Below are 14,397 nucleotides of genomic sequence, written 5' to 3'. Positions count from 1 at the left end.
CAAAAGCGTTTTGAGGACCAGGATGCATATACTATCATGCAAGAACTAAAAGCTTTGTTTAAGAAACAGGCTAGAGTTGAGAGGTACGAGCTCTATAGAGATATTTTGGATTGTAAGATGGAGAAGAGTACCACAGTTCATGATCATGTTTTCAAAATGATCGGCCTTATTCAAAATATGGAAAAAAATGGGGCACCCTTACAGTGATGAGATGGCAACATACATCATTCTCCACTCACTTCCAGAAACTTTCAACCAATTTATGATGAACTTTAACATGTCTAATGCTACAAAGACTATGAATGAGTTGCATGCTATGTTGGTTAGTGCTGAGAAGAAAATCCCTAAGGAACCTAAGAAAAAGGTTCTCATGGTTCAAAAAGGAAAGGGGTTCAAGAATAAGGGGCAAAAGGGTAAGGGCAAGGGCAAGAAAGTTGCCAAGGTTCCTGAAAAGCTTAAGGCGACTCCAAAGGCCAAGGCTGCAGATGAAAGTGAATGCTTTTACTACAAGAAGAAGAGGCATTGGAAGCGCAATTTCCATAGATATCTTGAGTTCCTCAAGAAAAATGGAGCATCCACCTTAGGTATTATGTTATAAACATTTTAACTTTAACTTAGGTATGTGATACCAAGTTACAGTGCTTAACATTATTAATGTTGTGCAGAATCTGTAAAGAAGTGAGGCTAGCATGGAAGTGAAGCTTGAAGCTGCACTAGTAGTGTTCGAGTGGCCAGAGATAGCTTCATAGTTTTATTTAAGAATTTTTATGATGATTTAGACATATTTCTGGTTTTTGATGAGACAATATTTCGGTTTTCTTGTTGAGATACCGATTGTTTTACTTGGGTTGGACAAGTGTTGATCCATGACCAAGGTAATAAAATTTTTTCATTTATTGCTAGATACGAGTTAATTTTATTTTATGACATTGATATAAGTAGATCACAAAAGTAAAATTAGATGATTTAATATAACTTGCTTATAACAAAGTAAGGTTAGGCCACATAAACATTTTCACATCCAAAGATTACAATTGGATGGACTCTTTTTCTTATTTGATTGAGAATCATTTGAGAATTAAAAGTCATACTTGATAAGGTAAGATGACCAAGTCACCTTTTAGTTGAAAGGGTGAAAGAGCTAAATTGACCTTTTGGAACTTATACATATGATGTATATGGATCAATAAGTTCAAAATTAGCAATACATTTAACTATTTCATTGCTTTTACTAATGATTTAAGTAAATATGTACATAATTACTTAATGAAGTAAAGCTTGGAATTATTGAAACATTTAAGAATTCCAGAATGAAATGTAAAATCAGTTTAAGATAAATAATTTAACGCTACGATATGATTGTTGTGAAAATTATTTAATTCAAAATTAATGATCATCTAAAGGGAATTGTTGAATTAATTCACATTCCAAAAACACTTCAATTAAAAAAGTGTGTTGAAAGAAGGAATCAAACTTTTCTTGCCATGGTTCTATCCTAGATTAACTTTAATGATTTACAAATATTGTTTTGAGGATATATATTAGAGAAACAATTGCAAATATATTAAACAAAACTCAACCAAAGCAATTGAAAAGACATCATAAGTGTAATACCCTAAACTTTTATATTTTAAGTTTCGGGGACGAAACTTGTTTTAAGGAGGGTAGATTGTAATACCCGAATATTTTATGATTTTATACATTATATTGGGAAATTCTATATGGTGGCCTAATACTTTTTTTTTTCTACGTGGAAGACGATGTTTTTTCGATTCTCTTAACTGGCACCCAAATTTAATTATTTTGGTTTAAGTGGCCTAATTATCATTAAATGGGCTAACCAACTTCTAAATGGGTCATTTTTTAACTTAATTACACAAAAGACTAACCTACCCCTGAATTAATTTATTTCCCACCCCTTTTTAATCAGTTTCCCGCCCTATCATCCTCTTCCCCTTTATATATTCCTTCCCTCTTCCAATTCATAAATTAAGGTTTCATCTCCACTTTCAATCGAAAAAAATATTCTAACCATGAATTTTCGGGGAGTTTCTTTAAGGAAGAGGGGCGTTTTTGATGGAAGTTTCAACTGGGTAAGGATGAAGCTCTACAATTGCAACCCTCCTAAAAACGCTGAGGTTAGGTTTCTAATTCCATGACCAATCCTAAGAAGCCGTACTACAAATGCAGGGAAAAAATCAGAGGCTGCGGGTTTTTTGACTGGGTTACTGAAGATGATGTGAGTTTTTATGATGCTTCACCAAATTCAGAGATTGCTGCAATACATAACATGGTGGAAGACCTTTTTACTTGCTGCAAAAGGGCTATGAAAATTGCTTTTTTCATATTAGTCATTTGTGTTTTTTTTTTACATTAAATGATGTACTCAGGGTAATGAAGGAAAGGGGTAGTAGCAAGTAGGTGAATCTGACTTTGTATGGGTTTTATGAATGAAGTTATGTAATTCAATTAAGTATAAATAAAACTTGGTTATGGAATTTTCTTTGTCTATTACATTTAATGGTTGTTAATGTATAGTATTTGCTTTGGTTATGGAATATGTTACAAAACAGATTGAAAAGCAAACTTACACTTCAAATAATCTCTGAAATTCCAGAAAGATTAATATGTAAATGATATTGCATATAAATATGAAATCAAAAGCCTGTGGCAATGTAAAAAAACAGGACCAAAAGGGATCTAGTCAAAGTACAGATCACAAATCTGTCTTAAGGGAAAAACCTAATAAAAGCCAAGCAATTGCACTATCATTTACAAAAATAACACCTGATTGAAGACTTAGTTCAGCAAGCTACAAGTCATAGGACAACTCAGACTTTGTTCTTTCCTTTTTCATTTGTCTTTGACCTAGTAACAGGTTGGTTGCTTGGACCTTCAAATGCTTTATGGGAATGCTGAGTTGTGTTAGTGGAGGGCTCAGGTTGATAAGCAAACTTCAATGAGCTTCTTGTGAATCTTGTCTTTTCAATTGGCTGTGATGTGGAAGTACTCTGTGCTGCACTTTGTTTAGAAGCTTTCTCTACTGCTTTCTTAGCTATTGCCTTTGCAATCTTCTTGCCATCATTAGCACTTTGCTCAGCTGCTGTGAGTCCACCCTTACAGATTTGTTTGTTGTGTCCATAGCACATGCACTTAGAACATTGGACTGTTGTTGACCTTTTCCCTTTGTCTGGTTCATCAGCTGCCCTCTTTCTCTGTCTAGATGGCCTACTAATGCTTCTTTTCATTTGTGGTGGTAATATTGTAGGCATATCAATCTTTGGCCAGTGCTCAAAATCTAGTACAGAGTGTATAGAGTTGGCATAAGCTTGCTTATAAGTTTGGACTGAGAACCATGTGCTGCAGAAGTTGTACGTGTTCAATCCAGCAGCCAATATTGCTCTAACAACATGTTTACTAGGAAAACCTGAAATTTTCTATAAACAACATATACAAGTCTTCTTGTTCAGTGACACAGGAAGCATAGAATTCCCATCCCTCACTTCATATTCACCCTCCTTAGATTGATAAGCTTTGCAAGTTCTTGATTCAAAGGTCAACATCTTTAACCTCTTTATTATATTTGGGCAAGGTTCATCCTCATTCCAGCTGTTGCACTTTTATCTTCTGGTTAAAAGTCTCACCATACACATTCTTCTTATACCTAAGCAAGCATGTTAGCATCAGTAAGTATGTGTCAAATAACATTAAATAAGTTACAATAGACCAGTTATACCTTTCAAAAGTGTTAAGACATGCTTGCATCTATCTACACCCAATGTTGAATTGAAACTCTCTACAAAGTTGGTCTTGTTTTCATCATAGCAGATCTTGGGATCAAATTTGTGCCTTGTCCACCTTGATTGGTTCCCCAAATCAGCCAACCATTCACAAGCCTTAGGATTCACAGCCTGAATCCTATCCACGGCTTTTTTAAATGTGAAAGGAGATGTGGCACTGCAGGCTAACCAGAACAGTGAATGCATCAAAGGGCCAGGAAATGCCCCTTTCTAATTGGCAGCTAGGTGTTTACAATAATACCTCCTGTCCACCTCAGGCCATATCTCAGTCAGTGCTGGATCTATTCCCTGCAAAATACATAAACTTAAAATCAGCTATTTCTTGCAATATCATAAATCAAAGTATTCATGCCAAAGCAAACTTACTTTTTGTCCTTCTGAAATGATACACCAGCCATTACCCCTCTCAGAATCTGATAGAATGTTCTTCAAATGCCAAAAAAATAACTTCCAAGTGTCAGCATTTTCCTTGGGAACTATAGCCCAAGCAAGGGGAAACAATTCATTGTTTCCATCTACAGCCACAGCAGACAAAAGGATCCCACCAAAATGTCCTTTCAAGTGTGCTCCATTAACCCCCACTAAACTCCTACATCTTGTAATAACACCATCTATGGTAGCCTTGAATGAAATGAATATAGTTGAAAAGGTGAGGGATGGATCAGGTGGATTAAGTTACTTCCATACCCAGTGAGCTACAGATCCTGGGTTGGTTGCTTTCACCATCTCACAGTATTTTGGCAAATGTCCATAGGAAGTATCATGCCCACCATTTATCTCCCTCAAAGCTACCCCTCTCATCTTATAAAGGGTACTGGTTGCCATAAGCACTCCATATCTACTAAATAATAGCTCATTCAGTGTCTTCCCAGAAACGTCATTATTAGCCCTTATATCTTCCATTAGTTTTTCTACAGCCCATTTCACAGTCACCAAGGAATTCCTTTTATCTAAACCTCTACAAGTGTGCTCAGAGTTCTTAATGCTCTTTATTGCCCAAGTAACTCCATATGGTAGCCTACTTGAATGAAGCCTCCAAGAATGTAAATCAAGACATGAAGCTGTGAACCTCCTTGGACTGCTCCTATCAACTACTACTGCAAAGCCACATTGTATACAATAATCTCTGAATAAAGACATGAAATGGTCTCTATCACTGAATATCAATTAGGGCTTCAACACTATATTGCCAAACTCAACATCAGACACAAATTCACCATTCCTATATATCCTGTTGAAATAAGTTTTATCTGCACCTAGATCTCTTTGCCAGCAATCTGATAAGTGAGGGTCATATGTGTCATGAATATTTCCAATTTCTTCTTCCTTTTCAATATTAGCATCCATATCATCTTCCTGCTCAGCCCCTAGATCCAGTTGATCTTGATGATCAGCCCTTGCATCCATCTTATCATCCTGCTCAGCTTCTGCATCCTTGCTAAACTCATCTTCCATCCTTGCACTAGTATTTGCCATAGCCATACTACTTTCACCACTCTCATGTGTTCCCACAACCAAACCTTCATTATCCTGCCTATTCCTAACTGCTTCATTGAACTCACTCTCACTCACCACCATTGCTTCAACCACAGTGTTATTGTTCTGAGAACCCTTCTTCCTAGCAGCTGTACTCTTTGGAATTTTGTGTAGGAAAAGAGGACAAGGTGTTGGCAAGGCAGTGTTTGATGTTTGAGGAACTATAGGGGCATTTGAGAAAGTTTCTTGTGGGGGCAAGTTTTCTGTATCAGTGGTTACTTGCTGCTTTCTCTTGACAGGTAGTTTCTTAGGTTTTCGAGTTTTGGGTGAAATCTTTCTTTTCCCTTTTGTTGAATATCCTGTTCACATTCATCTTCCTCATCAACTGCTGCATCGTAGTTTAATTCAGCTTCAACCCTAAAATCATTAAAGTAATCCTCTTTTCAGGGCAAGGTTTTCAAACATTATTCACCCTTATTCAACCCCCCCTTTATCTGAGAATGTTCCCTTTCTAGACTCTTCTTTGTTTTAGATGGGCTACTTTTTGTCTCTACAGTAGGGTTGGTTTTTTTTTCAGTGATTCAGCTAGCTTTCTAGCAGCAATTACACAGTCACTAGGCTTATCCCCAAACCCAATCCAAATAGCAATCTCTTCCCTATCCTTTAATCTATCCAGCATACCCATTAGATAACTATCAGAAGTAATTTTAACATCTTTTCATCTTATAGCAGTAGTGAAATTTAGGGAATTTAGGGTATTCAAAGTTGTTTTTCCTTAACCCTTCCTCACACTCAATGATCAAATCTATCCACACGACTTTGTCACATCTTTAACAAAAACATCAATTGAATTACCCATATGGGCAAACTTTAGCATAACTTGATCCAATCTGCAACATAACAACAAGACACATATATTTTAACATCAAACATGTACTAGCAAGCATAAAGATATCATCTTTAATCAACATATACTCAAACAACAAAAAACAGAGCATCTACCTTATGCAATTTAAAAAAAAAACCTCAACAAACGCATTATTTAAGGATATACCTTGCTTAAGATCCGTATACCACTTAGCAACTAATAGGAGGTCGCCGATTGTGCAAATTCCGTCAAAATTCTAACCAAAAACCCTAAATTGCGCTTCACCAAATTCACCAAATGTCGAGCAATTCCAAATCGTTAATCGATAACAATTCCTCAATTATTTCGCAAATAATTCGTCAATCAATTGTGTTTGATTCCTACAATTTTTTAAAATAATTTGTTTCAGTACTGATTTGATGTATGTTGAAGCATTTCAGTAATTTTTGGGATTTTTTTCTTCAATGTCAAGGAATAGTGAGGAAGACTGAGGAGATGCAGTTGACATTAATGAAAGGGGTGGGAATGAATTAATTCAGGGGTAGGTTAGTCTTTTTGTGTAATTAAGTTAGAAAATGAACCATTTTGAAGTAGGTTAGCCCATTTAATGACAATTAGGCCACTTAAACCAAATTAATTAAATTTGGGTGCCACTTAAAAGAGTCGAAAAAAACATCGTCTTCCACGTAGAAAAAAAAAAGTATCAGGCCACCATGTAGAAAAACCCTATTATATTTTATTAAAAAATAGTTATTTTTATTTATTAAATATTCATAATCTCATATTTTTTATTTTAGAGTTTGGAAAGTTTAAAACCCTATCTTGTTTAAATAGCACTGTACAATTTAAAGCATATATAAACTATTTTAAATCCTAAAAATATTAACCCTCAAAAGATATTTATTTATTAAAAAAAAGGCCACAACCGTTTGCCTTTTTTCCCTTGCGTGATACTTGTAAAAGAAAGTCAAATTTGTTGCTTCTGGTAAGATCTTATTTCATCCTCTAATATCCATTGATATGTCTATTGATTTATATGATCTGATGATTATATTGTGGGATTAATATATAGGAAAGCTGCATAATATATATATTGTTATAACGAAGGCCGCAATTTGCAACGTAGCTCATTTGTTTATTGCTTTTGAATTAAATGTCGTAATGCGATTGTAATTTGTCAAAAGGTAAATCACACTTTCTCATTATTTTGGAGTTGTTTGATAATAATTTGGTTATGTTATTTATTGTATGTAATCACACGAAACTTTGGAGATGTTTGTATTATATTTCGTATTATTATGTGTGATATGATTTATTATTTGCACTCTGTATTATTATTATGTGTAAATTCTATAATTGTTATTCATGTGATCAAGTTTGTATATGTATATGATTGATTATTGGTATTATATGATTTGATTGGATATGAGCATCGTATTACTTTTATTGTTTATGATTGATTATGTTCTATTCTAGGATTCTAATGTTGTTGCTATAGAGAGTATTGTTTTATGGAGGTTTTAGGGTTGCTAATGCAGAGTATTATTTTTGTGTTAAGATTTGATTAATTTTGGGTATTAGTTTGATTGCTCTAAGAGTTGAGATATTTATTAATCGAATTGTTATGTTATTTGGGAACCCGTACTATTATTGCGATACTATTTATTAGATTGTGAATGATAATTTGATCGATGTATGAGATCAAAAGGTTGAGAATTATATTTTATTCTTGGTTTGAGGCTCGCCGTTATATACCTTAGTCCTTGGCATGTTGGTAAGGAGATGATAATCATGAGTTAAGAATGAGGTACAATCTTTATTTTATTTATTTTTCTATGGTCCCCTACAGTAGGATTTGGCCCGTATGTGGTCTTGTTCAAGGTGTTTTTCTGGTTATTGAGAGTATTCAAGTTTTTATACTTGTTGGTTTGTTATTCGAATTATCTATATCCAAGGCTAGGTATATAACAAAGAGCATGGCAAACTTATTTGTTATGAGCTAATTGAGTGAAGGATTGTATTATCATTCGAGGTTGAGTCAGACAAAAGTTATTTTCATAGTACAATGTGTAATGTAGTTTTGAACTACATTGTTTAAATGAGCTAGTAATGTTGATTATTATATTATACTCTATATTCTGATATGTGATGATTACTCAGCTTTTTGCTAACGTGTGTGTTGTTTTGTTGTGCTATTTGTATTTGCGGCCATGTCTTTTTCTTATGGTGGCCCTTTGACGATCTATTTTGGAATTTGTCCTTAATGGTGAGCATTCAAGATATTCGTTCTTAGCAGGTTAAGCAAGTGATAGTAGCTAAAGGAGCTCAAGTGTTTTAATTAGTATGATATAATGAGTTTGTAAAGTTATATAAATAGCTCACTTAGATTTGTTGGGTTGTATTATTGGGATTTTGTAAGCCTTAACACTTGACATGTTGTCGAGTGTGGCAGTAATACCTCCAATTTAGGTGTATGCTTCCGCAATTTTATTTAAAGGTTGTCTATTTTTTCCTTTATTTATTGTTTATTATTAGTTAGCAAATCGGGGGTATTACAATAAGAGTTATGAATTGGAAATGTACCAAAAGTTGTCTTTTCTAAATAGGATTAAGGGTTATGAAATCAATGTAAAATGTTTACAAAGATGACATAATAAAACTTAAATCAAGTAAATTGTTGTTCGTGGGTTTTCCCATGGAAGCTAAGAAGTATTATTCCTACAATCGCGTAGATAACAAAATGTTTGTTGCTCGCGATAGTGTCATTATAGAAAGAAATCTCTTCCTACAAAGCCAAGTGGGAGTAAAGTTAGATCTTGATGAGATTCGAGACGAGCAATAAATGGATGTGGATAACACTACATCAGAGACGAGGGCGTATGAAATCAGCTAATTTGATAAATCATGTGTCAAAGCAAGTTAATTTAACTAGCGAGGTTTCTATCGTCCCACTTGAATGAAAGGGTTCAAAGAGTTGAAGAAAATAATTCTATTGTTGCTTATACCTATTGTAGGTTACTTGGGATCAAAACAAACAGTTTGTTGAAATTCTAAGAAAAGGTGGATTCTGAAATTTTCCTATTGGAATGGTTAGAACTCATACCCTACAAGCAAGCTTTGGGTAAGTGCCAACTCAGGAAGTGGCTTAAGGCTATGAAATCCATAATGGACTCCATGTCTATAAAGATGTGTTAGTCTATGATAGTCTTACAAATAGGGTCAAACCTATTAGCTATGTAAGCCTATTCGGATTCTTCTAGTGATTACTGATTTTCGATTGCGAAGTTTAGCATTGGATATCAAAACCACCTTCTTGAAATGGTCTTGATGGAGGAAATGTATATGATACAAACCAAGGGTTTTAAAAATCCAGAGAAACCTAGAAAGTTTTGCAAAATATAGAAATTCATTTAATGGATTGAAGTAAGCATCAGGGAGTTGGAACATTCTTTTTGATTAGGCAGTCAAATAGTTTGATTTCCTCAAAGAATGAAAAGGAATCTTGTAGAGACAAGAAGTTTAGTGGGAGCAATTGGTCATCTTAGTCTTGTATGTAGATGACATACAATTCATATGAAATGACATATCAATGCTTGAGTAAGTCAAGCAGTGGTTAAGGAGTTGTTTCTATATGAAAGACTTAGGAGATGTTGAGTACATATTGGGAATCAAGATCTACAAAATGAATCTTGAAGAATGATTGGACTGAATCAAGAGACTTATGTTGATAAGGTTCTTGACAAGTTCATGAAGCAAGACTCTAAGAGAGGATGTCTTCCCATGTTTCATGGTATAACGCTTAGTAAAACTTAGTGCCTTCAAAAGCTAGTAGAGTTGAGTTGTATGGATAGTGTGCCTTATGCTTCTGCAAAAAGTCCATTATATGTGCCATAATATGTACAAAGAAAGATGTTACATATGACTTGTGCATGTGTAGCAGGTTTGAAGAAAGTTCAGGATAAGCATACTGAAAGTTACCAAGAACAAATCCTTGAGTACTTGAGAAGCTCTAAAGGAATGTCTCTAGTTTATGGTGGAAAGAGTGAACAAGTTGTCAAAAGGATATACAGATTAAAGTTTTCCAAACAGGCAAGATGACTTTAGATGTTGATCTAGATACATTTTATGTCTGAATGAAGAAGGACAGTAAGCTTGAAAAGTTCAAAGCATAACATTGTTGCATTCTCAATGTCAGAATATTTTTTTAGCTACAGTAAGGAGGAAGTTTGGATCAAATTGTCTTGTGACTAAAAGGACACCTTTGCCAAAACAAAGGAGCTAAGGTCACATCACAAATTCAAGCAAATAGACATGAGATATCACCTCATTTATGAGATTAATGACAAGAGGGTTGTCGTGATCTGCAGAGTTTTATTATAAATGAGAATATCATTCATAGTATGAGAGTCATATTATGTAATACCCCATATTTTTATACGTTTTTTATATAAAATAAGTATTTTGTGAAGTATTTAAATAATTTGAAATGTTTTATTTATGGCATTTTAATTATTTATTTTAAATAAGTTTGGAAATATTTTATAAAAGGAAAGTTTATTTAATTAATTATTTTATTTAAGTTGGGGTTTAATTTAGGAAAGTTTTATTTTAGTAAAGTTTTATTAGGAAAGAGATCAGGAAAGATTAAAAAGGGAAGTTTAGGTAAGAAGGGTTTCTAGAGAAAGGGGTATAAATATTCAACACTTGGGCAAATTAAACTTTGCCCAGAGTGGAGAAAACCCAAGGTAAACTTTCTCTCCCTTCTCCTGTATTTTTCTTTTCTTTTTCCCCTTCCCCTTTTATTATGGCTGGCTGGCTCCACCACCACGCACCACCGGCCGCCACCACAGCCACCGGCGCAAGCGCCAGCAGCCGCAACGGCACCGGCGGGGCGCGACATCAGCCTAGCTATGCCGTGGTGGCTGCTGCCTTGCGGATTTCCGAAAAAAAAACTTAATCTTTCTTTCTAATTTTTGTTAAAACCATAGATCTAATTATTAAATATGGGTTTTATGATTAATATTATGATGATTGATTATAAGTAGTATGTAATTTAATTTTCAGATTTTAATTCTAATTAAAAAGCCCCAATAGTGAAACCCCAGATTCATAAATTATTAATTATTGAAGATATGATTTAGGGTGGTTTAAATCTTTTATTTAAGTGTTTTAAAGCCTAATTACAACAAGTTTTCATTGATTTATAATGCTGGAATTTTTGGTAGTATATTAAAAAACAAGTTTCTGTAAGGAATTTTAATTACCCATTAATTGGGATTAAAGTATGATGTTTTAAATATAATTTCAGCTTATTTTAATTAAATTATAAGTGGTTTAATAATAGTATATATTGCTGAAAATTTGTGTAGAGAGGATTTTAATACTCTTTTATTATTTTAAATTGTAGGAGACTTCAAAGTGAATGATTTCTATTAGTCATGGCGATATTAAGATCGTATTCAAGGTACGTTCGCGTACTTAGCTTAATTTTTGGTGATGTAGTAGCATGCTAGATGTGATTAATTGATTACAAGTAGTATCATGCTAGATTTGGAATGTAAATTGTGATTTGGTTGATATTGGTGATTGAATTATGAAGCATGATTTATTTGTGATGGATTAATGATTGGGAAATAATAGTTTGGAATGTTGAGTATGAACCACACTTTTATTTATGGCATGATAGAAAGCATGTTTAATTAAACTAAATGTTTAATTTGGTTTGAAATATCGAAAGGAATTTTATTATGGTTCATATAAATTTTATTGATGCTATAAGCATGAGAAAGGAGCTATGTAAGTGTCTATGAACATGTGGAATAAATTGTATGTTGGTGCCTTAGTGCACTTAAGGTGTTTTAACACCGAAGGATAGGATTTTTGGCGCATTAAGCGTTTAAGGTGTCTTCGACACCGAGGTAGATTTGAAAAGGGTTCAACATTAAATATTATGTGGTCACTAATTATTCAAGAATCAAATTAAAGTGTTTAATTGTTTGAATAATCATGATGTTTGATGTTGTTATGATTTGAGAGTCATCACCAAGTTTAATAAATTGTAAAGAACGTAAAGTGAAAGAGATTACGCACCAAAACTCTTGGAACGTATATACCTTGAGTATGAGCATATGGGGGGAGTTATGTGACTTTATATTTGACCATAACTTCTACTGGGAGTACAGGACGTTGTATTTTCCTTTTATTATTATGCGCAGGATTTCCGCCACTTACGAGTAGTTCTTTTATACTGGCACGGTTAGCTCTCGTGTTAGTACCGCTTTATTGGGGCAGGTTGGGGGGAAACCCGTTCGATGCGTAATAAAAACTAAATAAATTATTTAGTCACTTAGTTGAGAAGTTTTGTTGTATGTTGTGTGTTTGAAAAACAGGTGCAACAAGGTAAGTTGTGTGTTGATAGGTAAAAGCATGTTAGTGTGTTTAATTACGCTTATGTACTCAGCTTTGCTGATTGTGTATTTGTGTGTTTGTTGGCCTTGTCTCTACCTTGGCCCTATGATGACCCATTTTTAATGGAGAGTAGTGGAAACAAGTAGAGTGAAGATTTTCAGGTGATGAAGCATATTCATGATGGGCTTGAGTGAAGAGCGAATCATGCTAGTTTCCATAAGTTTATGATGTGTTATTGCTTTTTTTATATTATGATATTTCTATTGCGAGACTAACATAAAAGTTTTTAAATTGAATTGGTTTTGGTTAAGGGCCTACAATGATTCCAAGTTGTAGGTTTGACTTTATTTTACTTTGGTTTGACTATACTTTTGTGAGTTGACTTTTTAAGTTGAGTCGTTTTAAAATATTTCAAAGGAGAGTCTTCCGCTGTGTGTCTTTGATAGTTGCCTTAGCTGTTTTCACGGTGGCGGTAATATCTTAGATTTTCCTATTTAAGGTTTTAAACAGGGCAAAAGAGGTGTTTTAGAAAGGAATTTCTAGGGTGTTACATATTAAAGTCTTGGATTGTAGAAAATGATATAATTCAAGTTATGAATGTTTTGAGAAAACATATTACATAAGGAATGCATATATTTGCAGAATTATGTTTAAACATAAATTATTATTTCTCTTATTTAATTATGGTTTCGAAAATTAAATAAAATGTCCAAAATAATTATGAATTGATGGGCTCATCAGGTTAATGACCTGGTGAATGAAACCCCACAGGTGAAAAAATTCATATATTATTTAAGTTCCTAGTTCAAAATCATTAAAGTGGATATAAATGATTTTAATAAATGGACTAGCATGTAAGATTGATTGGATAGTGCAGTTTCATGGGCTATACGGGCATAGTGATGCTCGGTCAATCACTTGGATATGCACGAATGATGCATGATTGAACTAATGACCTACTTTGAAGTTCAAGTATAGAGCTTCCGGATATATTAGTGGATTCCTTTGACATGAGTGGAACATTAATTCTATTCAATGATTGATTTGACTGTGGTACATTCAAACGTCTACCCGTAACTGGAGATTATAAAGGATGTTTCGTGGTTACTTCAAAAGTTGAGTGGGAGCTTTTACAAGATTAGATTGAGTCTACCTATTAAATTAGGGAATGTGCCTGTAGACACCCAAATGTGTCTCCCCAAAACCAAACCCAGTGATGAATACCTTTCACGTCATTTGATTATCGAACGAAGTGAAAGTGTGAAAAGTCTAGTGATGCGGTTGTTTTTATTAAAATATCTCTCGTTCTGTTTTTGAAAATATTTGTTTTTATACTCTATTTATGAAAATAGCCAGTCCTATTTAGTTTGGTCCATGATAAGGGTCCAATAGTTGTGTAGTTGGATTGGGCTCGAAAAGAGCATTCCAACGATATATTATAAGCCCAATTCCGATGAATAATGAGGAAATTATGCCTAAAATACTTAAGTGGGCTCGAAATGAATTTTATATGCGGCCCAATGATCTAGAGGAGGGCCTATTAATTATTATTCCTAAAGTTATTAGGATTGATTTTAATCTTCTAGAATATTTAGAAGGTTCTTTTAAATTCTAATAGAATTAGGATTGATAATTATATTTTAAAGAGTTTTATTTGGAATAAAATAAGTGTTTTATGATAAACCCGGTTTTAATTGATAAACGCGAAATTTGCTGCTTAACCATATTAAGAAAAGGATTCCGCGTGCAAAAGCGCGTTTTATTTCTGACTTAGCGCAAGGCGACAAGCCTGTCGCATGGCGCTAATACTTGTCGCCTGGCGCTGGCTCCTGTTTTTTTTTTATT

At 33.9% G+C, this 14,397-nt stretch overlaps 1 protein-coding gene across 1 annotated transcript; it reads right to left on the bottom strand.

The window, feature by feature from the left end:
- Positions 1 to 2,831: 2,831 nt before the first annotated feature.
- Positions 2,832 to 4,940, bottom strand: LOC145588662 (uncharacterized). The gene is made up of 5 exons (XM_081645277.1): positions 4,488 to 4,940; positions 4,167 to 4,421; positions 4,042 to 4,088; positions 3,737 to 3,957; positions 2,832 to 3,427 (listed from the first exon to the last, which is right to left on the bottom strand). The coding sequence occupies exons 1-5, from the start codon at positions 4,938 to 4,940 to the stop codon at positions 2,832 to 2,834; spliced, it is 1,572 nt and encodes a 523-aa protein (XP_081501403.1).
- Between the last annotated feature and the right edge of the window lie 9,457 nt (positions 4,941 to 14,397).

The sequence above is a fragment of the Chenopodium album genome, chromosome 17 (genome assembly GCF_948465745.1).
Source record: "Chenopodium album chromosome 17, dcCheAlbu1.1, whole genome shotgun sequence".
NCBI lineage: Eukaryota > Viridiplantae > Streptophyta > Magnoliopsida > Caryophyllales > Amaranthaceae > Chenopodium > Chenopodium album.
The sequence above is the reverse complement of the archived record's forward strand: the minus strand, read 5'-3'. Positions and strand labels throughout refer to the sequence as shown.

Coding starts and splice junctions, on each gene's coding strand:
- LOC145588662 (XM_081645277.1), bottom strand. CDS start 4,940: ATGTCTTTATTCAGAGATTATTGTATACAATGTGGCTTTGCAGTAGTA. Junction 3,958..4,041: donor TGGCCTGAGGTGGACAGGAG/GTATTATTGTAA, acceptor GTTAGCCTGCAG/TGCCACATCTCCTTTCACAT. Junction 3,428..3,736: donor TGTCTTAACACTTTTGAAAG/GTATAACTGGTC, acceptor AGAAAATTTCAG/GTTTTCCTAGTAAACATGTT.